Here is a 26,874-nt window from a genome sequence, read left to right on the forward strand (position 1 = left end):
GGCAGCCATTTTTTCCCCCTAAACTTCCATGACAATAAGTAGCAAAAATGGAAAATAAAACATGCCTACAGCTCATAAATAATCTAAATATCTTTATACTTTTGTAGTTCGGAAATCTTTTTAGTGATACGAGGGAGTATTTGGGCCAGGCTAGAGATTTCTTAAATTTTTTAATTTGGGAATAAAGTTGAAACATTATGAGAATTCATGGCTTTGAACGTAGCTACAACTTTATTCTCGTAAAGTTACGAATTCTCGTAATTTTATGACTATTCTCGTAACTTTATTACATTATTCTCGTAATTTTACGACTTTGCTCTCCTAATTTTATGACTTTATTTTCCTAATTTTATGACTTTATTCTCGTAATTTTATGACTTTATTCTCGTATTTTAACGAATTTATCCTCGTGATTTTATGACTTTATTCTAGTAATTTTACGACTTTATTCTCGTAATTTTATGACTTTATTCCCGTAATTTAACAAATTTATTCTCGTAATTTTATGACTTTATTCTAGTAATTTTACGACTTTATTCTCGTAATTTTATGACTTTATTCTCGTAATTTTATGACTTTATTCTAGTAATTTTACGACTTTATTCTTGTAATTTTATGACTATTCTGTTGCAACTTTACTCTCGTAATTTTCTGATTTTATTCTCGTAATTTTTCGACTTTATTCTCGCAATTTTATGACTTTATTCTCCTAATTTTATGACTTTATTCTCGTATTTAATCGACGTTATTCTCGTAATTTTATGACTTTATTCTCATAATTTTACAACTTCATTTTCGCAATTTTATGACTTTATTCTCGTAATTTTATGACTTTATTCTCATAATTTAATGACTTGATTCTCGTAATTTTATGACTTTATTCTCGTAATTTAACAACGTTATTCTCGTAATTTTATGACTTTATTCTCATAATTTTACAACTTCATTTTCGCAATTTTATGACTTTATTCTCGTAATTTTATTACTGTATTCTCGTAATTTAACGACTTTATTCTCGCAATTTTATGACTTTATTCTCGTAATTTTAAGACTTTATTCTCGTAACTTTATGACTTTATTCTCATAATTTTACAACTTCATTTTCGCAATTTTATGACTTTATTCTCGTAATTTTATTACTGTATTCTCGTAATTTTATGACTTTATTCTTGTAATTTAACGACGTTATTCTTGTAATTTTATGACTTTATTCTCATAATTTTACAACTTCATTTTCGCAATTTTATGACTTTATTCTCGTAATTTTATATCTGTATTCTCGTAATTTAACGACTTTATTCTCGTAATTTTATGACTTTATTATCGTAATTTTAAGACTTTATTCTCGTAATTTTATGACTATTCTCGTTGCGATTTTATTCTCGTAATTTTATGACTTTATTCTCGTAATTTTATGACTTTATTCTCGTAATGTTACGACTTTATTCTCAAAATACATGTAGAAGAAAGAAAATATCTATTCTGGCCGTATTACTCTGTTGTAGGGAAAAATGTGCTTCTTGTAAGTTGTCATTAAATACAACTTGTTTCTCGTAATTTTATGACTTTAGTCTCGTAATTTTAGGACTTTATTCTCCTATTTTTATGACCATTCTCGTTGTGAGTTATTTGCGTAATATTACGACTTTACTCTCGCAATTGTAAGACTTTATGCTCATCGTTTTTACACAAATATTAATAAAGAAAGTGGGTGCTAGCTACATGCTAACATGTAGCTGCATGTTAGTAAGTAGCTTTATGTTAGCATGTAGCTAGAATGAAAGTGATAGATAGCTGACATATTTAGACTGGGTAAGTTGGAAGAATTTAACTGATTTGTTTGTTAATTTAAGATCTCTTTATTGGTTTGGTAACTATTACAGTTGGTGATTGAGCTTTGAGAGTTTTTTCCCACCAGGTTAATGACGGTTTCATTTACAATAATTCAAACAGGAAACGTTTATTTTATTTTTTATTGGGTAAAAATGACCTCTACGTCTTTCTAACCGTAGAAAATGAGTTTCTAAGTATTATTGAAGAGTCTCCCTCCCTCTCTCCCCCCTCCATCCCCAGCTGATCGTCATATCTCCTCATTATCTCCCAGACTCGGAGGCAAACAGCCGCCGCCTCCTCCACCGCCACACCGGCTGCTCCTCCTCCCCTCTGGCCGCTGCAGGGCACCGCAGGGCGGGGAACGATCGGTGGAAGAGGACGGGGCGACAGCTGCTGTGAGCGAAAACAATCCCCTCTGCTGTCCTCGCTGATCCCTGACATCGCTGAGAGGATCTCTGCTCCAGTCTGAGCCGCAGGACAGCAGCATGAACCGCAGCAGAGGAGGACAAGCAGGAGGAGGAGAAGGAGGAGGAGGCTTCCTCACCATGTTTTTCTCCCTCTGTTTAATTTGGACCCAGCTGCTCATCCCAGGTAAGCAGACAGACCACAAACACACACAGATGTTAGGATCCGCCACCTTTAAAGCATTAAACATGCTGCTGTAAGGTGTAAAATAAAAACATTCACATGTTTATCAAGCTTAGCTGGAATCTGCAGGATTCCCTCATCCACATGGTGTGATGGTGCTTTTTTGATTGCCAATACATGGCTGTCATTAAAAATCCCAAATGTGACATTTGTTAATAAAAGCAACGTAATGTTTGTAGAGTCCAAAGCTAAAACATTTAATTAGTCTTAATGCACCGCAGGTCCTATCTTTAAGAGAAAGGGATGAAGTATTTTTAGCTTGGAGAGATATTTGAGTGAGCTGCAGAAGATGCCAGCATTCCCACTGCGTCTTCAGGGGCTGATCAGTGATGCAGTTCCTGTGTGAACGCCTTAAAACTGAATTTAGGTCAATAGACCTTCACTCTGAATCCACCGAAAACCAAGGGAGCAGCTGATTTGAGGAAAACCTCAGAGATGTTGCTGTCTGCATTAATGCAGATCCAGAATAAATGAATCAAAATGCTGTTTCTTTATAAAATTAGAGGAGCTTCCTCAGCTTTAACGGCGTGGTGCTCTTTATGAAAAAGCATTATACATTTTTTTTTGGAAGGAAAGAAATTGTAAACCTTGTTTTAAAGACATAAATGGTTTAAATACAGACTGAATAGAACATAAAAACTGTTTCTCACCTTAGTCCAAAATGGCTAAAATCTGGGTAAAATTTATGCAAACAAATCCAATTAAATTCTATAGCACTAATTATTTCTATAGCACTAATTCACAACACAGGTCATCTCAAGGCACTTTACAGTTCAACCAGATCATACAGTCAGATTGATTCAAAGTTTTCCAAGGAAAACCAGTGATTGCATCGACTCATTGACTCGAAGGCAATCCCTCACACTAAGCATGCTTGTAGCGACAGTGGACAGGAAAAACTCCCTTTTCACAGGAAGAAACCTTCAGTGGAACCACGCTCAGTGTGAGCGGCCATCTGCTGAGGCCAAATGGGGTTCAAGGAGACAGAAAAAGAAATACAGAAAGAAGCAAAGATACAAAAGGCAATTGTCAACAGGCTCCACCAGATATAAAATTTTTAAGACCACCAGAACCAACACCAAATAGGGGATTATATCACAGCAATGACTCCTTGGACAGATTTTAAAACCCTAAAAATGGTCGATTAAAGCACTGAATGCTACAGAGTGCACAGCTTTCATATAAATAATTTGGGAAATCTTGAAACCTGGAGGTATAAAACTGCACATAACCTTTTCAGCAAACCTTTAAATACATCCCAGTTCATAAAAACAAAACAAGGAAAAAAAAAACAGCTAAAGGAAACGCTTTGGTTGCAGGGCCCATTTAAGAATATATATATATATATATATATATATATATATATATATATATATATATACAATTAATGTTTTTCGAAGTATTTGGAGAGCTCTGTTTCAAGGAATGGTTAAGGTATGGAGCAGGGGTGCTCAAGTCCAGTGCTCAAGAGCTACCATGCTGTAACTTGTAGGCTACGTTCACACTGCAGGCCTTGATGCTCAATTCCAATTTCTTTTGTGAAATCCGATTTTTTTTATTTTTTATTATTATATTTTTTTTGCGTTGCCTTTCACATTTCTAAATATATGCGACGTGTATGTGATCTCCAGTGTGAACTGCAGTCATACAACGCAAGTGTCCTGCATGGCGCAGTAGAGGACACAGTGACCTCACAGGCCAGTGTGCTCTGTGTTTACGGAAGTAAACATGGATAGTGGTGCCAGAGCAAATCTAGCGATCTTTCCAAACCATAAAAACACAATCTTTTCAAGATGGTTAAACATAAATACTGCTCTCCGCATCATCGTCTGCCATGGTTGTTGTTTTTCTTGCCGCTTCTTCATAGAAAGACCCAGAATAGTGTCGGGTATTAATGGCGTTCAGGTCGGATGAATGCGACCTGGCCGTTCAGACACAGGTCGCATTTGAAAAGATCAGATTCATATTGGATTCAGGACCGCATAGCCAAGTGGTCTGGGTCGCATTGGAAAAAATCACATCTGTGTTCAGACAGCCATAAAAATATCAGATCCAGGTCGCATATGGGCCAAAAGATCGGATTTAGGTCACTTCAGGCTGCAGTGTGAATGTAGCCTAAGTGTTGGGGCCGGTATGATTTAAGGAGGGCCGGCCCTTGCATGCTGAAATTAGGACCAGACACAGGTCACATGCAACGCGTTATTATCCAAGTCATCTTGAAAACATTCCTCTTCCAAATGTTGGCTACATATTACGTGTTACGCAAATCCTCCCTCTTCAAGTTGGCAATCCGACAATGAACCCGTCCGTGGAGGATTAGGAATCGGAATAACTGATTTTTATTCACTTTTACCCGATGTATTACACATCCAACTGCCATGCACGTGGACATTGTCAGCTTAATTATAGCTCTGGTGAATTTCAATGGTGAAGACCTCTGGTCACAGATTACCAGTCTGAGCCTGCAACGCTTCTATTATCCAAGTCATCTTGAAAACATTCTTTTTCCAAATGTTGGCTACATATTAGAAGATCAGATCCAGATCGCTTGGCTATATAGTCCTGGATCCGATACGAATCGGATCTTTTCAAATGCGAACTCTGTCTGAACGGCCAGGTCGCATTCATCCGACCTGAAACTGACATAAGTCACTATTCTGCGCCTTGCTACACAGAAGTGGCAAGAAAAACAAACACCATGGCGGATCATGATGCGGAGAACAGTTTTTTTTTTTTTTTTTTTTTTACTATCTTGAAAAGATTGAGGTTTTAAGGTTTGGAAAGATCGCTAGATGCACTCCAGCACTACATCCATATTTACTTCCGTAAACATGAGGAACGCTGGTTTGTGGCGTCATTGCGTACTCTACTGCGCATGCGGGACACAAAAGCTGTATGAATGCAGTTTACGCAGGAGATCACATACAAGTCGCATATATTTGGAAATGTGGACAGCAACGCAAAAAAATCTGAATTGAGCATTAAGGCCTGCAGTGTGAACGTAGCCTTAGATGCATCTCTCCTCTAACACACCTGAATCGAAAGGCTGAGCAGAGGTATGGCAATGAGCCACTTATTTGTTTCAGGTGTGTTAAAAATGAGGAGCATCAAAAAGTTGTAGGATAGTTGCTCTTGAGGACCGGACTTGAGCACCTCTGGTATAGAGCTGGGAATCCTGAGGTTCTGTGTTTGACCTCCACTCCCACAGTCTGCCACTCTGGGTCCCTGAGCAAAGAGCCTTGACTCCACGCTGCTCACTGGGTGCCTCACAATGGAAGCCCACTGCTCCCCAAGGGGATGGGTTAAATGCAGAGAGTTAATTTCATTGCTATTTACTTTTGACAGTATAATGACAATAAAAGCTGGGGGAGAAAAAAAAGTTTTATCTGTTTGTTAGTGGAATATTTACAGGTAAGGGGGGAATTCACACCTGCAGATTTCTGCCCCAATCTCCTCCTCCCAAGAGCCCCAGATTACCGGGGCATAATCCTGTTAACAGGGATTTGATTTCAAGTCAAATCATAAACGGGAATGTTTGTAATTAGATCCACGCTTTGAATTTGAACTTTAATCGAAGAAGCTTGATAATGAGTTCACATTTCTTAAGATGAAATAAAGGATAACTCCCCTCCAAATCGCACTTCCACTCCTTTATCTTATTTTTTCCTTTTCCCATATACTATCACCATTTTTTCTACAAAAATGAACAGATTTGTACACCATCTGAGACAAATGTCAGATCTGAACTAAGGATGAACTGGAAACCTTACTTTGGAAAAGAGTTTTAATGGTAGAAAGTTTTTTTCTTTTTAATGGTGAGAACATCATATTCTCCAAGCTGCAAAAATATCACGACTTTTAACTATAGTGCAGCTTTTATATTATATTGTTGCAAATATATTATTATTAAAATTATGGAATGAAAAAGAAATGCTTTACATGAAAATGTGGAACATATATAGGTTTCACAAAGATGCCTTTTTTAACTTTACATTTCTAAACAAACATTCTGAATATATAAAGAAAAATCTTCATTATGCATTTTAACGAATTGCAAAACATAAACCTGTATCTATCTCTATATAAACAGACAGTTTCCATTAACAGTAAGTAGGTTTTCCTTTGGGTTCAGATCCTGACGACCATTAATCTTTGTCGATTCCATTACCAAATTAGTTGACGACTCTTTAAATAATTGATTAATCAGTTAATCGTTTCAGCTTTTCCTTTTCTTTAGATGTACTGAGTTTAGTGTAACACAATTCTTTAAGTAAAACAACAGGTTTACTTTTGCTATATATTTGCACTTTTTATTTTTAATCTGTATCGGCTGATATGTACGGGAAAAGGCTTATATCAGTGGATCTTTATTACTGAGGTTAGTGTTGAAGTATTACTGACATGTTTTAAGCTGTTAGAATAACAGAGTTATCCTGGAGGTCAATGTTTAAGGTGGATCAGTGTTTTATTTCCTAACTCCTGCAGTAAAGCCCTCCTGTCTGCTGTTCTGTCAGATGAGGCATTTCTTGCAAGAAATAAGGTTGAAATGTATTTAACGTCGTCAGATGGAGAGATATGGCTCTGACTGAGGCAACCTCAGCACAGATATTTATACCTTACAAAATCCCAACACACACCCCCCTCAGGAGAACCAACCCACCCCCTGCATAAAGAACTTTCTCACACTTGAACATTGAAGCAAAACAGCTTCAGTTCATTAAAGGTACACTATGCAACCGGTGTTGATTTTCCAGCGAGGCTCCCCCCAGAGGGCGAAAGTAAAATTGCACTGTCGTAAATATGCACAGCTGTTCTCCTGGTTTCTCCGTCAAGCCAGGCGCGGTTGTTTTGAGCTTAGCAGACAGGCGAACGCAATGAATGACTAATGCTGCGTTCACACCGGACGTAGCTGGCGCGACAGAAGCAGCGAGTTTACATGCAAAGTCAATGGTTGACGCGCGTCAAGGCGCAGCAAAAGGTCCCGCAGCGCGTTTTGAGCAGCAGGCGCAGCACGTCTGAGCAGCTGAAGCAGCGCATCAGGCGCGTTTAAGCATCTGACGCAGGGAGAGAGACACAGCGCTGATGATCACTCCTCTTAAACAGTTTATTGACGCCTAAATTAACTTAAAATGCAGAAATCTGCCGGCAGAATATGCAGTTTGGATTATTTAGATGAAAAACACCTACCAGCTGCCGCGGTGAACCGCGAGGAGGCGACCCGGCCAGAGGCTGCTGATGAAGGGATTCCTACTGTCGGCGCACCGTTGGTATATGGGGTCTGGCAGCTCCGACAGAAAAAATATTGGAAGGCAGGATGATAATCTGAATGAACTGACTGCACTGATTACGTTTTCAGGTGTATTTTCTCACTTAAAAACATATTAAAACTACTTTATTCCCACTGATCACAGCAAATATAGCTGCAAGGCAGAGAAAGGATAGTGAAGCTCCGCCCAACGCGCGTCAGACACACTTTTGCACCGCGCAGCCAGAGCAGCAAAGCCGCTTCAGCCGCGCGTCAGAACTAACTGGTACAAGCAGCAAAAAGGAAGCAGCAGACGTGATTTTGCTGCTTTTGCTGCGTCCGCTGTGAACGTAGCATAACTGCACAAAGATCGCCACTGTGCTAGCAACGAGAATGCTTTTAACTGGGGGGTGTAGCAGTTCTCGCCGTAAAGCAAGACCGACTCTCGCAAGACTTCTGAGCCTGTGGGTGCGGGTCGGTGCTCTTGCAATTGCAAGTGCAGTATTTCCCCCACAGACCACCAGGGCGGCAGAGAATACCTTTGTTCAACCTGAAATGACTCATTTAATCATCCAAAACGTTATGGAACACATTAATTAACTGAAAAATGTTGCATAGTGTGCCTTTAAGGCCGTTCCCTGTTAGGTTAATATATTGTTTGGTTATCTAACATAACCCCAGTTCTTAGAATAATATGAGCGAGGTGTCTCGCTATGGGATGCAGCCTCCTGCAGCCCTGATAGAAGCATCTATCTCAATCTGCCAATCCTGATTGGCCGGTGGAAGTGCCCGTCATACGCCACGCCCCGTAGCTCCGACTACTAAAGCGTGTGCGGATCACGGCACTCCAATTCAACAAGCAAACCTCTTCTCGCCGCCCTGCAAGAAGGGTCGTCTGGCGAGACACCTCGCTCATATTATTCTAAGAACTGGGGTTATGTTAGATAACCAAACGTTCTTTTTCATAATATTCACTCGGTGTCTCGCTATGGGATATGGTAGCTCCCGTATTGCCAGACAGCTTATCGAACAAGAACCGGCCGATGGGGAAGGTCCACAAGGTCAGTTATGACTCTAGGACCGCACTGGCCACGCACGGTCCAGACACGTCAAGCATGTAGAACCGGACAAAAGTCAGAGGCGAAGACCAATTCGCAGCTGAACAAATGTCCTGAACGGACACTCCCCGAAATAAAGCCCAGGACGCAGCCATCCCGCGGGTAGAGTGTGCACGCAGACCCGCCGGGGGCTGCAGACCCCTGCTTCCATACGCAAAAGCTATAGCCTCCACCACCCAGTGGGCGAGGCGTTGCTTTGTGATCGGCTGCCCCTTACGGGGCTCCGCCCAGGAGACAAAGAGCTGATCACTCATCCTGAAGCTCTGCGTCCTGTCCATATAAGAGCGCACGGCTCGAACAGGGCACAGCGTGTGCGCTCGCCGTTCACCTGGGGAGGCGGCGAACGCCGCTAGCTCGATCGGTGAACAAGAACCCACCACTTTAGGAACAAAGGCCGGGTTGGGTTTCAGAACCATACGCGTGTATTCCGGGTCGAACCGGGTACATGCGGGGTTCACAGAGAGCGCATGAATGTCGCTGACTCGTTTCGCAGAGGCCAGGGCCAGTAACAGCACTGTCTTGAGAGACAGATGTTTAAGACTGGACCCCAACAATGGTTCAAATGGGGGTCCCTTAAGTCCCTCCAGAACCACCGACAAATCCCACGGAGGCAGCAAAGGTCTGGAGACGGAGAGGAGCCTGCGGGCGCCCTTCATAAACCGACAAACCAAAGGGTGTTGGCTCGCCGTTTTGTCTCCAAATCCTATATGGCATGCTGCTATAGCTGCCAGATAAACCTTAACCGTGGAAAAAGCTTTTCCTTTATCAATCAGTTCCTGTAAAAACGACAGAATCGCTGGTACAGAACACTGAAAAGGAACGTAGTCCCGTTCAAGACACCACCGCTCAAACAGTCCCCACTTGGAGCCATATAGGTTCCTAGTGGAGGGAGCCCTGGCGTTTTGGATAGTATTAATTACACTCTGAGGGAGCCCGGCAGTGGTTAAACTAAGCCACTCACGGGCCAGGCCCACAGCTGCAGTCGCTCCGGGTGTGGGTGGAACACTGTCCTCGCACCCTGCGAGAGCAGGTCCCTGCGCAGCGGCTGCTCCCAAGGCTGGGCGCACAGCAACTGGAATATCTCCGCCAGCCAGTGTTGCGCTGGCCAGTGCGGAGCTATTAGGATCAGTCTGTGATTGAATGCCCTCACTCTGGCGAGAGTGGGGGGTATCAGGGCCAGCGGTGGAAACGCGTATAGCAGCTCGTGCGGCCAGGCGTGCGCTAGTGCCTCTACGCCCAGAGGGGCATTCAGAGTGCTCAGAGAGAAGAACAGCTCGCATCGAGCGTTTTCCCTGGACGCGAACAGATCTATCTGAGCGCGCCCGTAGCGCGCCCATATCTGCTCCACGACCTGTGGGTGCAGCGTCCATTCCCCGTACACTGGCGCGCCTCTGGACAGCAGGTCCGCACCCGTGTTTAAGTCTCCCGGGACGTGCGTCGCTCTCAGGGAGAGAAAGTGGGCACTGCTCCAGAGAATCAGGTCGCGCGCCAGATTGTGCAACATGCGGGAGCGCAGGCCCCCTTGGCGGTTGATATACGCCACTGTTGTCGTGTTGTCCGTCCTCACCAGGACATGGTGACCCGAGAGGAATGGGAGGAAGTGTCTCAGAGAAAGAAACACCGCCGAAAGTTCGAGAAAGTTTATGTGAAGGCGCTGGAGAGCCTGGCTCCAGCGACCCCTCACAGACCTGCCCTCGTGAATGCCGCCCCAGCCTGATAGGCTGGCATCCGTGGTTACCACTTTCCTGGACGAGACGGTGCCCATAGGCACCCCTTGGGTCAGGAAGGACGGGGCTCGCCAACAGCGCAGAGCTGTTATACAGTCCGCTGTGACCGTTATCCGCCGTGCGCCATGACGCACGGGGTCCATTCGGAGCGAAGCGACCCAGCGCTGAAAGTTCCGCATGTGAAGGCGGCCGAGGCGAATCACGAGGATGGCTGAGGCCATCAGACCCAGCAACCGAAGGCACAGTCTGAACTGGACAGACCTGTGCAGACGGAATTGTGCAAGGCACGCTCTGAAAGCCGTCACTCTTTCCACTGACAGGCGGGCTGTGAACGGAACAGAGCGCAGGGATAATCCCAGAAAGCATATCTCCTGCGTTGGAGATAGGTGGCTTTTTTCCATATTTATCACAAAACCCAAATCCATCAGGTGTTTTGTGACAATGTGTGTGTGAACCCTGGCTTCCTGTTCTGACTGCGCTAACAGGAGCCAGTCGTCTAAATACGTGGCCAGACGTATCCCCCGGCGTCTGAGCGGGGCTACCACGGCCTCTGTATGAAAACCCTCGGACTGAGAGACAGACCGAATGGTAGAACACGGTATTCGTAACACACCCCTTGAAAGGCAAATCGGAGATATTGTCTGTGAGGGGGATAAATGGGAATGTGGAAATACGCGTCTTTCAGATCCACGGACGAAAACCAATCGTTCGGTCTTACTAGACGCAGCAGTGCTGCATGTGTCAGCATCCTGAACTTGTATTTCCGCAGGAATTTGTTCAGGGCTCTTAAGTCCAGAATAGGGCGGATTCCTCTCCCCCCCCGTTTGGGGACGAGGAAGTATCTGGAATAAAACCCTGACAGACTCTGTTCGGGAGATACGACAGAAACTGCTCGTTTGTCTATCAGAGAGAGAATTTCCTCCCGTAAAACTCGAGCTGATTCTCCCTGTGCATGTGAGTGTATTACACCGGAGAAGCGGGGAGGGACAGTGGCGAATTGAAGCCTGTATCCCCGGGAAATTGTGCGCAACACCCACGGTGGAGCTGCTGCTGCTCTCCAGCTTTCCCATCTGAGAGAAAGCGGGGGAACATATTGCGGCTCCTGCCCCGCGCCCCCCTGTGGTGGAACCGAGAAATGATTCTCGGGCATCACCGGAGGCACGGTGGGGCGCTCTGCTCTGCTCCGCGGGGACGGCGGTGCCCGTCCCGGGAGCAGAGCTGCAGGGGGCTGAGCGGCCACCCTGCTTATGGAGAGAGCATCGTCTGTTTTGGCTTTTTTTATTATCTGCACCCTCGGCTCGTGGCCTGGCTGTGACAGATTTATTTTTATTTTGACACCATTTTTTCTTTGAACAAGGGTGTGTGACTGTGCTTGTGGACATTCCGCTCGGGGCGCAACCGCGCAGACCTCCGGGGCGATGTCCTTCTCCTCGCGGACCGGCTCTGGGATGGGCAACGGTGGCGTGGGGTGCGCACAAACAAGCCAAAACGGTGGGCCTGCGCAACGGGGAACAGCAGGCTGCACCAACTGAGGAACTGGCGGCGTTCAGGCCGCCCTCTTTTTCTTCCTCGCCTGTGGGACCGAGCTCGCGGCGGCTGTGGGCGGCGGCGGCGTAGCGGTCGTGGAGGCAGGTTTCCCCTGCCAGCCGGCTCCGCGCTCCTTCCTCATTGGAGGGGGCGGACCTGGCGGTGGTGGCCGTCTTGGTATCTTAAAACGCGGCGGCTGGGAGGCTGCATGCGCAAAGGTTTTGCGTTGCACCGGAGGTGAAGGCGCAGGGGCTTTCCGAGGGAGACAAAGTTTGAGGGCCTCGTTGTCCTTTTTCTTTGCCTCACATCTTTGCTGCATTGTGGCCAATGCAGAGCCGAAGATGCCTTCAGGGACGATCGGCATATCCAGGATGTCATCCCGCTCCCTGTCGGTCAGGTTAGCGAGACTGAGCCATCGCGCTCGCTCCTGGACGACGAGGGTTGCCATCACCTTCCCTGTGGCCTGGACCGCGACACGTTGGATACGGAGAGACAGGTCCGCGATGACCGCCATCTCCTCCCATGCATCCGGGTCTTGCTCCTCAGCAGACGCGCCAAACAACTCCGCTTGGTAGGCAGTGAGGATGGAGAGGGCGCTGAGGGCTCTGGCCGAGAGGGCTGCTGCTTTGTATGCCTTTTCGGTAAGCGCAGACTGAAACCGTTCGGGCTTAGCTGGCAGCGTCGGGCGCCTGGGGGAAGCTGCAGACAGCTGGCTCACGCTGCCTGGGCAGAGGTGCGCAGCTACCGGGACTTCCACCGGAGGCATGGAGAGGAGGCCGTGGCCGTCCATCGCCTCGCAGTCGAGGGATGCTGCGCCCGAAATAGGGCTCCTGTTGCTGTATGGGCAGCTAGTCCATGTTTTGGAGAGCTCCGTCAGCAACTCGGGGAAGACAGGGAGAAGCTGCTTCACCGCATTTCGTGCCAGGGGAAGCCGTTTGCCTTCGTAGCGGGACCGGGTGGGCTCCGCTATTGCGACCGGCCAGGGAATCTCCAGCTTCTCTGCCGCGCGTTTGCACACGTCGAGCAGGTCCACATGGAGGGAGGGAGCCAGTCGTAGTCAGTCTCCGGAGCTTCCCCAGCTGTGTCCACGTCCTCCTCCGCGGCTGCACCTGGTGCGGCGGTGGGGAGGAATGGGTCACAGTCCGAGACGCTAACCTGGCGGGCTAGCCTGCGTCTGAGGCTCTTAACCGTGAACACTTTGCAGTGTCCACAGGAGCCGGGAATTTCTAGGGCCAACCTGGCGTGGTCGACTCCCAGACAGGTACTGCACACCAGGTGGGTGTCCTTCCCTGAAATTTTATTCCCGCAGCCACAAAGACGGTAGTCTCCCCTGGCGTGGGGGTTTTGGACGGCCGCCATTTCCCGACGAGCTGGAGTGCTGGTAGGGAAAGGAACCGTAGCTAGCTGGCGTGCTAGCGTGGCGGGGTCGAGGAAGTAGCTGGTGTGCTAAATGCTCGTCCGACTCGAGCGTCCGTGGAGGGGAGCCGAGAGGGATTCCGCCGTGAAGAGAGACAAAAAGGATACCGGTCCGGTCTGGAGTGAGCGGACAGGGCAGAAGCCAGAGCACAGTGCTAGCGTCCGGCGACGGAAACTAGCAAGGTCCGTCTGTGGGCAGTTAAGCTAGCGAAGGCTCCGACGTGAGATAAGCTCTCAGGTGAGAAGAGGTTTTGAATTGGAGTGCCGTGATCCGCACACGCTTTAGTAGTCGGAGCTACAGGGCGTGGCGTATGACGGGCACTTCCACCGGCCAATCAGGATTGGCAGATTGAGATAGATGCTTCTATCAGGGCTGCAGGAGGCTGCATCCCATAGCGAGACACCGAGTGAATATTATGAAAAAGAACTTTCTGTTTTTTGAAGTGTATAGTGATCTCACCTCAGTTTTTTTTGTACATGACTAAAGGGATTTAAAGTCTATTTTTCAAACAAAACTAAAGGAATAAATGCAACTCTGATGTCTTGCGCATGCGTATTGACTATGGGTATGCTGGCCTGAAGAAGTACGCTCCTCTGACAGAACACCGGCTCTCATCGTGTCCGTCCAGAAGGAGAATAAGGCTGCCATGTTTTTACCATGTGGAACCGTCTCAGTGTTTATCTCATGTGGTGTTTTTCCCTGTCGGTGGTGGTGTGGGGGGGGGGGGGGGGGGTTGATTAGATGGAGAACATTTGATTAGTCTGTCGTGGTCAGCAGGTCGCTCTCAGGCAGAAACTGGGAGCCAAATTATGGTTCTTGTGATTGATGATTCAGCTGTGAGGCAGCAGCTGTGAGGCTGATTACGTTAGAGGAGCAGACTGAGCTTCTAGCGTTTTCTACTCTGAACACTCTAAGCTTCACTTCTAAGCATCAAACTACAGGAGCAGTCTGATTTTTCTTGGTATTTCTTTAGATTTGTGTGTTTATTACAGCTGTGTGACGGTAACACAAGCTTAAATCAGATTATCTCCTCATAAGCTTCCCTTCATCCAAAACATTTAGAGAATCTTAAATGAAGGAAGTGTTCCTCGCTCAGTGTTTGTGTTTACGAACGGATCAAATAAGGGAGTTGGTTCCAGCTCTGATTTTTCCTGTAATTTGCTTCCAGCTTTAACAGAGGCATGATGCTCCCGGTCCAATCAGAGCTCAGCTCAGCATCCTGCATAGCAACCAGGACGCTGTCGTTAGGGAGAAAGCTGAGTCAGGTCCACAGCATCTCTGCGGAATCCTGTTGTTGTTAAACAGAGATTTCAGATGAGAATAATGACAGAAGCACTGATAAATCTTTGTTTTCACAGATCTGATCATTTTTGCTGTCTTTAGTCTGTCATCATCTTTAAACAGTGTGGGGAATACTCTGTAAGGTCATTTTTTTTTATTTCCAGCTAGTAAATCATTTGATTTTTGTGACCTTAAACCAGGTTTAAAATGAATGACACACAGTGTAAAATAGAGAAGAGAAGACATCAGATTAGGATTAACAATCCAGTGTCCTGCAGCCAGAATTTCAGCCAAGTCCTCAGTACCCATCCTCATCGACTTATTAGCTGTTTTTGACTCTTCCTGTAACACAATGTAAGGCTTTACAGGGAAAGGTCCTCCAAGGCTTAGTCTTGGGGCCTCTTTCCTTTTCCATATCTGCTCCGTCACCTCACTGGATCAGATCAAAAACCTCTACTTTACTGACGATGTGCAGATTTATCCGTCATTTCCACCTGACCACGTGGCCTTAAGGGCTGGTTATCCTGCTGCAGCAGTGTGTCGCTGTGAGCTTGATGCAGATATTTTTGATTTATGCCCAATATTGAAGCGTGGTCCGTCATGTTTTTGGACTGTGGGAGGAAGCCGGAGTACCTGGAGAGAACCCACGCATGCAAAGGGAGAACCCCTCCCATGTGCGGAGAACATGCAAACTCCATGCAGAAAGACCCCGGGCCGGGAATCTAACCTGGAACCTACTTGTTGCAGAGCTACCCACTGCTCCACTGAGCAGCCTTAATGGAGAATAGTGTTCACCAAAAGAAAAACAGAACCAAGCAGCATCAAGCCAGATGTTCTTATATTTTCTGAATGGATGAATGAAAATGATTCTGGGTTTTGGTTGCTTCTACTCCTGAAAATCCTGAAATCTCAAGTTGTAGTTACAAATGTCATGTGTCATTTGTTCTGGTTTCACTGGTTTGTCAAGATTAGAAGGACATAATCCGCATGGTTCAGATTCTGTTTAAAAGATTTGGAGGATCTTTATTCTGGTGTATCTGAAGCTGACTGGCAGTTTTTCTCACTCGGGTTAAATAAAGACTATGAATGAATTATTCAGAGTCCATGTTTGTCACGGTTGGTTTGATTTAGTTTCAGGGGTTTTCTCCGTGCTGCCCACTGAGCTCTGAGTTGGGACAGATGGGATCTGTCCATTTCTGCTGTCTCAGCATCTCTGGGAGCTCTGCTGAGCGTGATGTGTTCGAGGTCGACGTGTTTAAAACACCAACTGAAAGTGGGTGAACACTGTAGGTAGCCAGCAGTTTTAAAGGCAAATCTTTCTCCTGTCTTTATTGTCTGGGCAAGGATGATAGTTACTGGTAATCCTGTTCTGACGAGGTTTACAGAAAACGTCTCCTGATCTATAATAATCCTATGGATTATTGTTCCGTCTTAAACTTCTTACTTTGATTTTCTGTGTTTCAGATTCCTAGAGATCATGGCTGAGTTTTGAGGGGCGCTGGTGGTCTTTCCAAAACAGTTAAAAAACAACCCACTGGACTTTGTTTCCAAGTTTGAAGACATTTTGCTTCAAATCCAAGAAGCGTTGAATTAAAAAATCTTCCTGGATGGAAAACTTAAAGTCTTTGGAAACAAGCGGGAACTTGCAGTTTCCGCTCTCCATAGCGTTCCTTGACAGTGTCGTTGCTTAGTCACCAATTTAGTGCTACTTGGTCCCAATGGAATTTCCCATTGGGAACCTACTAGCACTAAGTTGCTAACTGGTTAGCAAGATGCTTCCAACAAACGGGCCACAACCAAATAGGCTTGCAAACCTTCCGCCACAACAATCCCGCCCCCTTGATAATCAACCAATCACATTCACTTTATTCTTTTGTGTAAAGTCGGGCACCACTCGGGAGAAAAGATTAGAATGGCCAATTCCCTACAATTTTAGGGGCAAAAAGTCAATAGTTTGGATTTGAACCTGTTTCGGTTATGTGAAGGACTACGCCCCATGTGGCCATAAATGGGAGGCACGCTTTATTGCTGTGCCTTTGCTGCTTCCTGACCCGAACTAACTACTAAATACACTAAATACAGGGAGCTGGAGTGGCCAAAATCACCTCTTAGCTCTACCCTCATCAAAAGAAAATGAACTTCTTGTTCCGAGATTTTTATCACCCAGCTAACGGGAGTCCTGTGGAATCAGTCGGTCTGAGTATTATACCTTCAGTCCAGCAGGTGGCAGTACTAAGAAAACAGAGAAGGTTTCCCTTTACTTCCACTGCCAGCTAAAAGTAAATCCCTAAGCTTTAAAAGTTTAACATTGAGATAATTTTTGTATCAACCTGCATCTTTTTTTTCATTCTTTATTATTTTCTAATCATTCTAAGCAGAAATTAATTTATTAGTTTTATTCCTCTTTTATTTTGTTTGTTTGTTAAACTTATTTCTGTGTTATTCCTAATATTTTGCTAGATTTCAGCGTTCCCTTTGCTGATTAGAAATGCAGTCAGTTCGATTCCTGCTTTGAAGGTTCAGAAATAACTGAACAAATCCTCCTTTTCTTTCAGAGTATTTGGCCGGAGGCTCCTTCCCTACTCCTCAGCCGGGTCGCCTCGCTCCATCTCTGTACCCCCATAGAGAGCAGAACGAGCTGCCAGAGTCCCGCTCCCACCTCCATCGCCACCATCAGCGCCACCAGCACCACCACCGTCACCCCGAGCGGCCCGCGTCTCGACGTCAGCCGGAGCTGGGCGCCCGGCGAAGCCTGGACCTGCTGGAACAGCTGCATCAGGATGTGGAACCGGATCACTTTGGCTGGCAGGTTGTACCCGGTGAAAACGTGATCACCATGGTGAGTCATCTGATGGTTTAACGCTAACATCGTAGGTGGAGTTGAGCTTCGCTTTGAGGACGACATATTTGCTTAAAAGTGACTTTAGTTCTGCAGGATTTCTAGTTTCCACTGGTTTTATCCTCCTTCTCATGGGTTTGCTGGTTTCAGTGCGCCACTTTGCACAGGTCAGAGGTCAGAAAGCAGGCGGGGAATGATTGATCAGATGCTGCAGACTTCTGTGTGGAAAGCTGCAGGATGGATTCTGCACTCTCTGTTGCTATGGCAACGTTAATCATAAGAGTTGGCGTGTGAGAGAGAGAGACAGACCCACTTCCCTCCACAATGGGTGGTTGTGTAACTCTTAGATAAACAGCAGTGACCTTCAGAGACAGACAAAGACACGGGGGACGTGTCGGGGAGACAGAGACGCAGGGAGACAGGTGCTCCGTCCCCAGGCTCCCTTTACATTCATCCAGCTTTAAACAAACTGTCGGCGTCCCAGTTATCCAACGCTGATTCAGTCCGACTGCAGCTCTGATGCTTCCAGAAGGTTTTGGGTTGAAAAAAATCAGTTCTGGCAAAAAGAAGCTGATTAAGTAACTGATATTTTTATTTTTCACTAAAATGTTTGTGTGAAAACATTCCAAAAAATAGGATGCACCATATATATATATTTCAAACATAGCATATTTTGAAAAAAAAATCATCCCACCCTGTTATTGAAAGATCCTTCTGTTATTATTAGTCCATCGATAAGATCAATAAACTTTTGATCCATTCATTAGTCATTAACTTTCATCCTTATCACAAACCAACCCTTTAAACCCTGTCATCTCTTGGTTACTAACAAGCATTAAAGATGTGCTGCATAACCTTTGACCCCAGTATTAGCTTAATTTTAGATGTATTAAAGTCGTAGGGGTACGGCTTGCTCTACAGTTGCATTTCCAAATTCTCCTGATTGGTGCCCGACTTTACACGGGTGATTTAAGTGAATGTGATTGGTCGTTTCTAAAGGGGGCGGGATTGTTGTGGCACTAAATTGGTGACTTATACAGGTGCTGGTCATAAAATTAGAATATCATGAAAAAGTAGATTGATTTCAGTAATTCCATTTAAAAAGTGAAACTTGTATATTATATTCATACATTACATACAAACTCATATATTTCAGATGTTTATTTTGTTTAATTTTGATGATTACAAATGACAACAAATGAAAATCTCAAATTCATCATATCAGAAAATTAGAATATTGTGAAAAGGTTCAAAATTGATGGCCCCTGGTGCCACACTCTAATCAGCTAATTAACTCAAACCACCTGCAAAAGCCTTTAAATGGTCTTTCAGTCTAGTTCTATAGGCTACACAATCATGGGGAAGACTGCTGACTTGACAGTTGTCCAAAAGACGACCATCGACACCTTGCACAAGGAGGGCAAGACACAAAAGGTCATCGCTAAAGAGGCTGGCTGTTCACAGAGCTCAGTGTCCAAGCACATTAATAGAGAGGCGAAGGGAAGGAAAAGATGTGGTCGAAAAAAGTGTACAAGCAAGAGAGATAACCGCACCCTGGAGAGGATTGTGAAACAAAACCCCTTCAAAAATGTGGGGGAGATTCACAAAGAGTGGACTGCAGCTGGAGTGAGTGCTTCAAGAACCACCACACACAGACGTATGAAAGACATGGGTTTCTGCTGTCGCATTCCTTGTGTCAAGCCACTCTTGAACCACAGACAGCGTCAGAAGCGTCTTGCCTGGGCTAAAGAGAAACAGGACTGGACTGCTGGTGAGTGGTCCAAAGTCATGTTCTCTGATGAAAGTAAATTTTGCATTTCCTTTGGAAATCAAGGTCCCAGAGTCTGGAGGAAAAGAAGAGAGGCACTTCATCCACGTTGCTTGAAGTCCAGTGTAAAGTTTCCACAGTCAGTGATGGTTTGGGGTGCCATGTCATCTGCTGGTGTTGGTCCATTGTGTTTTCTGAGGTCCAGGGTCAACGCAGCCACATACCAGGAAGTTTTAGAGCACTTCATGCTTCCTGCAGCTGACCAACTTTTTGGAGATGCAGATTTCATTTTCCAACAGGACTTGGCACCTGCACACAGTGCCAAAGCTACCAGTACCTGGTTGAAGGACCATGGTATCCCTGTTCTTAATTGGCCAGCAAACTCTCCTGACCTTAACCCCATAGAAAATCTATGGGGTATTGTGAAGAAGAAGATGCAATACACCAGACCCAACAATTCAGAAGAGCTAAAAGCCACTATTAGAGCAACCTGGGCTATCATAACACCTGAGCAGTGCCACAGACTGATCGACTCCATGCCACGCCGCATTGCTGCAGTAATACAGGCCAAAGGAGGCCCAACTAAATACTGAGTGCTGTACATGCTCATACTTTTCATGTTCATACTTTTCAGTTGGCCAACATTTCTATAAATCCTTTGTTTTTATTGGTCTTCAGTAATATTCTAATTTTCTGATATGATGAATTTGAGATTTTCATTTGTTGTCATTTGTAATCATCAAAATTAAACAAAATAAACATCTGAAATATATGAGTTTGTATGTAATGTATGAATATAATATACAAGTTTCACTTTTTAAATGGAATTACTGAAATCAATCTACTTTTTCATGATATTCTAATTTTATGACCAGCACCTGTAATCAACACCGTCAAGGAACGCTATGGACAGCGGACACATGCAAGAGGAGGAGAGGTTAGTGTCAGAGTTTGTGGATGAGTATCCCCCTTCATAAATTTTTTTATTTCGTGCTCAACAAGATTTTAGGTTGTTGTTTCTGTTTTGGTATCAGTTTCTGGTCCATATGAGACATCACTTGCATTCTGGATTGGGGTCCGCCTATCGGTGACCCCTCCATCAGACTGTTAGAGAAGCAATGCCTCTAAAGGAGGCGGAACAGAAGCAGGATTGCAGGAGAAACAGGTTTTAGACGGATGGTTTTCTGCTGGCATTTAGAAAATGTTTCCTTCTTCTTTTACATGAGGGCATAAATGCGCTTCGTTGTGCATTAACCGTAAACAGATTTATTCACCTAAGAATAACTGAAAAATATCACAATTTTATATGTGACACTGCACTGCCAACAGTCTCACAATCTGCAGCCCAAACATTTAGAGGCGTCATGGCCACAGATGCATCGTGGGAGTGGCGACAATCTGCAGAAACCTGCTGTGGAATCTCAAAGACAGATGGGAAGCAAGGCGTCTGCAGGATCTACACTCGGTTATCAAAAATAAAAGCTGCTTTTTTTTATTGCAGCTGTGAGGAGAGGGACTTCATGTGTGCGGTCACATGACCTGTCCCCGTAGGCTGGGTCTCCTGTTCTCTAATGCACCGAGACGCTTGTGACTGGAAGGAGCCTGCCAGCATTCACGCTGAGAGAAAGCGTGAAACGCGGTCATCAGGTCATCCCTCATTCATCTCTTGGAGAGAACAAACTAGTTGTTATTAAAGATGTTTGGACTCATTGAGAGACCAGACCCCACATCCCATCTCTAACGTGGAATGATGTGATGTAACCAAGCGTCAGTGGTTGTGTAAGCCCCGGATGGTAACCAGTTGCCTCCCATTGCTGCATTATATCACATGCCTTGAAGACACCATGTGACCTTTACTCCTCTGTCTGCTCCTCACAGCGTGTGTGGTTCTGGTGGATGCTCAGTCGTCGAGGCGACGCAGCAGTAGACTGATGTTGAAGCTTCTTTTTAGAGAATCTGATGCCGTTTCTGGCTTGATGATTTAAGTACTCCCAGTAATCCCTCTCATTTTCCCATCCTTTCATAAATTTAAACTCCATCAAGTTGAAAAGATTCGCTCTGCTGATGTGTTTTTAACCCTCAGTGTGCTCCACATTCTTACACATACAGCAAGCAGGCTTTTGCAGAGTGAAAACTGATTTTTACCTGGTTAAAAAACAACTTTTATTCTTAAAGTGGATAAAATTCTCATACCTGGACATTTGTTTTTCAAATGCTTAGAGGATGAGCTTAAAAATTGGCATCAGGTTGCATAAGCTAGCATATGTAGCTGCTTTTTATGGCATGAACTTTGTTCCATTATTTTTGCAAAGAACACATTTTGTAAAACGAAATATGGAAAAAATGCAATCCAGAAAGAAAATGTTTTTTTTTTAAATCAAAAAAGGGTGGAACTTTGCTGGTTTCTCAGATTTTATTTTACTTTTTAAAAAGTGTTTTTTTTTTAACTTTTGTCTTTAGAAATTAGTTTTACACTTTTTAAATTTTCAGTATTTGTGGGACACCATTAACCCTTTAAGGGGCACTCAATGAAAATCCAAATTTCAAGCCAATACTGTTATTAGGATCCAGGATCCAAGACCTTATTACCTTTGTAACATTCAAAAAATATGGATATTTTGATGGCAAAAATTGAATGTCAATGTAATAACAAGAAACGTCAACTTGCAAGTTCTCCCACTTAGAAATATGGAGTTAATTGATGAAGGCTTCTTTAAATAAAAACATTAATGCAGTTTCCAGATTCCTTCCATTACAATATGCACCAAAATGTGTCAACATTCTGCTAATGTTGACCAAACTGTGGTGTTTCCATTCTTTAAGAAATAAAAGGAAATTGACTCATGGATAAGTTTAACTCACTAACTGGTTGAAATCAAGCCGAACCATCATCCTTCATTTAGTCAGTATTAACATCTTGTTGTTCATGATTTGTCTGATTTGACGATGGAAAAAAAGTGATTTAATTTGGTCAATTACTCCGCCTAAAAAACTCTTCTTAGAACAATGTTAATTTATTTTAAAAACAACATTTTACCATTAAGCTAATTTTATTTACGCAGTTTGGGGATCAATGGAAGCGCCGCTAGTGACTTTGCAATAATCCCTGCTGTATGAGCTTCACTGTTCAAAACAATCTGATCTGCCTCCAGCGACTGAGGGGGGCGAAGGACCAAAATAATAATGTGGAGAAATCTGAATTAGAGCTAAAAATAAAACAGCAATCACAAATGATAACAGAATTACTGTCAAATTCCCTTCGATCTGAATGTAAATATTACTAAATGAAGGAGAACAGAGAGACATAGATGTAGTAAACTTTCTAACGGACGCCAACAGATGCAGAGGATGCAGTCTGACCTGCAGCAGATGACCTGTCGAGCTCCAGCTCGTCTCAGTAGCCTGCAGGTGTCGATTTCAGATGCACGATCCTGCTTCTGTTACCATGGCGATGTAACAAAACCTTAGAAAACATCCAGACCTGTTCATCCTCGCATGAAAACCACATTGGTTTACTCTAAGGAGTTTTTTTGTTTTTTTTTTCTGATGTTTTAAAGGAAAGGTTTGGTCATATTCAGAATTCAAACTCCTGAAAGTACTTTAAATATGAAATTATTTCATACTGTTCAATAAATGATAAATTATTTTAATTAAGAGTAATTTTCATTTGAATGTGTTTTACTGGAGACATCCATGTTTGTCAGAGAACACTACTGTCTGTCATAACAGGTTTTAGAGATCTGACCCACACGCAGAGAACCACTCAGAGACCAAAGGTAAAAGTTTAACAGGTTTATTGAATGTAGAAAAACACTGAAGAGGAAGCTGGAACTCAGCGGACTGGTGAACCGGAACCAGAAAGTCTGAAAGGGAGTTCACAGTGATCAGTTCATGGACTGTAGAAAAAATGACTGAGGCCTGGGGGCTTTTGGGGGGCTCTTTGTTAATCCTTGAATCCAGAGAAGAGGGAACTCGTTGGAGAGCAGACAGGTAGACACACATTGGACCCAGAGGAGTACAGGAGTGGGCTGTCACTTGGTTTTCCAGATGAGAACTTGAACGGATCGTGTGATGATTTTCCCCTGCTCAGTATGAACTCAGTTAATCCTTCCAGGGGGAGAAGGTCCAGGCTATCCAGTTACACTTGAAGGCTTCCTGCTGAAGACAAAAAACAAGTTCAGACTCAGAGAAACAATGCTAAGGTTTAGACTCTGCCAGTTTTGGGTACTCTAGCCAAGAGATTAGCAAACACTCTGGCGTCGAGGTAGTGACAGCCCGCTGCTCAAGTACTCCTCCGTTAATAACCCAACGAGCTGCGTGTGTGCAGGGAGGCCCAACGAGGAACAGGGCACCACCTGGTGGTGGATAGAGGAAAACATAAAAACAACCCACACAAACTGGAATCCTAACACTGCCACCTACCAGTTTGTGACGTCACAGTGTGGTATCAGCTGTTGATCAAGTCCCAGTGCTGTATCTTGTGTTTGTCGCAACGCGCTATTATCCAAGTCATCTTGAAAACATTCTTCTTCCAAATGTTGGCTACATATTACGGGTTTTTTCTCTGGCCAGAAGTTTGATGGCAAATCCTCCCTCTTCAAGTTGGCAATCCAACGACGAACCCGTCCGTGGAGGATCATGATTTAGAAAGGTGAAATAACTCTTTTTTTTTACTTTTACCCAATGTATTCCAACATCCAGCTGCCATGCACGTGGGCATTGTCAGTTTCACTATAGCTCTGGTGAATTTCAATGGTGAAGTCCTCTTGAAATCTTCAATAATTGTTGTTGATTGCAGATGTGTCTAGTAGTTCCCATTGATTTTGCTTATAAAGTGGGTAGAATGGCGCTAGGCTTACCGCACCGTGACGTCACTGCTGGAAGATGGCAGGAGGGAGGTGTTACTATATTTGGGCAAAAATGGCCGCTCCCAGACTCAGTGATCACGAAGAAAATTGTTTTTATTTTTTTACTGATTAACCCTTTTTAGTAAGGTTAGTTTTAAATTAGGTATAGATAATGATCCATTAATAATTATTCCTTGCTGACTTCTCCTTTAAAAAGAACATGGTTTCCCTTTAAAAACCCTCCAATTATTGCTAGTTTTTGCATAAACCATTTCCTGTTTGATCCCAGTTTGCTTCTAATGGCCATGAAAGACTCATCAGTTAAAGAGCTGCTCCGTTCTGCCCTGGAGGCTTTAAATGAATCGGATGCTGCATCGATCAAATGAGGACTAATTGCTGCGCCTCTAATCAGTGGTTGCGTCGGTGTTTTTGAATTGATTCAACCCGATTCAGGAACCCCCCCCTTCCTCTTCTGTGATTGATCCGGCTTGACCCCCCCACCCCCCTGCACTCTCCCCATTGACCCAGGCTGCTGGATAATTAGAGCCTATAACGCCTGCAATGTGTGTGGGTTGGACAGAAATAGTACCTGATCCCGACAGGAAGCACAGAGGGATAATGGCATTACCCCGACGACGGCCAATCAGGTGGAGAGGTGAGCTCTAAGCCAATCAGAGATCAGGGAATGAGTAGATCAGGAACTGGAGCGAAAAGTCCCTGGACTGTGACTGACAGGCAGGCGACTCGCCTTCTTTCATTCAGAGAACAGCCTGAAGAAGTCGACCATGTCCCCCCGCCTGCCTGGTAAGGCTCTTCCCTTTACTTCTCCGCCTCAGATCGTTTTTATCTGAACCACTGTCCTTATTTTACTGCTTGTTAAACAGTTTAAAGTTGGTGTCGATGGGATTGCGCAGGTTAACTTCTCACACATGTTTGTAGATTATGGCTGCTGTTGATCTTAATGAGACCAAAGCAACTAAATCCAGGCCAACTTGAAGGATTTTATTTGGTCAGCCTTAAAACTTCCAGTCATGCAGCTTAGCTGCTGTTGAGTTGTTTTAATTTTCTTTTAGGTTTATATGTAAAAGATCTAAAAACAGATTTTATTTCTTTCCTTCGATTTAAATAACCCTTCATCATTAGCGATCTTGTTGAAGTGTTGGTTTTCTAAGATGGGTGTGATTATATTTCACCACAGAGAGAAACAGGAGTTTTTTAAAGGGAGAAACCAGGCGCTGACCCATAATGACATCAGCTCTGTGAGCCGAGCCGGACCCACTGCAGGTTTAGATCCTCATATTGAATTAAGTGGCAGCAAAACATGTTGTTGTTTTAGCTGTCAGCAAACAGCCGCCCACTCCTCACACACGCAGGGACACACAGGGATGGTGAAGCCGCCGCCGCAGGGCTTCAGGCTGGTGGACAGAAAGCTGCAGAGGTCAGATTTCCTTTTGGTTTTCTTCTAATCTTGTTTTAAGAAACTATTAGATATTCCAGGAGTCTGTCCTGCCGTTCATTCAGTTAGAGGAGGAGATGGACTTCAGCTGAAGTGAAGGAGGAGAGGATCTGCTTATGGAGCTCAAAGCAAAGCATCACTTTTGGATCATTTATCAGAACTGAAGATGCTCTAATAAATGAGCATATCAGTGTTTGGACGACCGGAGAAGCAGTAACTGTAGGATGACCGTTTCCAGCAGTCATGAACTTTTCATGCTAACATCTAGGGATGTAGGGAAAGAAAATCATTTGGTGATATATTGTGATTTTCGGCTGTCTGATATGATACTGGTCTTTCAGTTCCTGATATTGGGAAATAAAGTTTTTTTTTAGCTAAAACAATGAGGGAGAATGGGCAGATAGAGCTGTGGAGCTCTTTGCTGTGCGGCGCAGCACCATATCTGTAGTTGAGGCGGTCACTGTGGAAGATGTGGACTGACTCAAACCCCAAACAACATGGATACCAAAATAACTAAATGATCATCTATTGCACATGTACAGCACTTGTTTTTTATCTATACATTTAATTTGATAGCTGGAAAAATATCGCAAGTGATATTGCAATATTATGAAAATATCGTATTGTGACCCAAGTTTCGTGACCCGTATGGCAACGCCCATGCCAATAGTCCCCCCTAGTAACATCTCATTTAGCCAGTTGGACAAAGTCTGAGGGCAGCAGAGTCTCTGAGAGGCTAAAAGACGTTAGCCAAAATGCTGAAGGTCAAAGCCTGAAGGAGGAACAGAAAAGAGCGAGAAGACAGAAGCAAAGGAGCAGCTATGGAAATAAAACGCTCTCACCTTCCAGCGAAGCGTTTTCGTTTTCGTCGCCTGAAGGAATCGTGTAGATCCAGATGGGTGTTGGATTTATCCCAGAAATAGTTTTAGACTTTTGTTACACACAACCCTGCGCCAGAAGGTAATCTGGATTTTGATGACCGATTTATCTAGTAACAGCCTCCGGATTGAAATATTAGCCCGATAATTGATCTCCCGACAACAGTAACGATTCAGAGTTTTCAATGTTTGGACCTGAGTGGATGTTGAAGGAACCAGAACTTCAACATGAAATTAACACAAGCAGTAGGAGGAGGAAACTTGGAAGGTTAAATTTACTGGTAAGTTTG

At 44.3% G+C, this 26,874-nt stretch overlaps 1 protein-coding gene across 1 annotated transcript in view; it reads left to right on the forward strand.

The window, feature by feature from the left end:
* Positions 1 to 2,104: 2,104 nt before the first annotated feature.
* Positions 2,105 to 26,874, forward strand: part of ptprr (protein tyrosine phosphatase receptor type R) — a 60,691-nt gene continuing 35,921 nt past the window's right edge. The window contains exons 1-2 of the mRNA XM_038305213.1: positions 2,105 to 2,424; positions 17,352 to 17,635. Coding sequence (XP_038161141.1) covers positions 2,319 to 2,424; positions 17,352 to 17,635 — 390 coding nt within the window. The 5' untranslated portion in view covers positions 2,105 to 2,318. The remainder of the gene's footprint in view (positions 2,425 to 17,351; positions 17,636 to 26,874) is intronic.

The sequence above is a fragment of the Cyprinodon tularosa genome, unplaced genomic scaffold (genome assembly GCF_016077235.1).
Source record: "Cyprinodon tularosa strain WSP-4 unplaced genomic scaffold, ASM1607723v1 ctg552, whole genome shotgun sequence".
Taxonomy (NCBI): domain Eukaryota; kingdom Metazoa; phylum Chordata; class Actinopteri; order Cyprinodontiformes; family Cyprinodontidae; genus Cyprinodon; species Cyprinodon tularosa.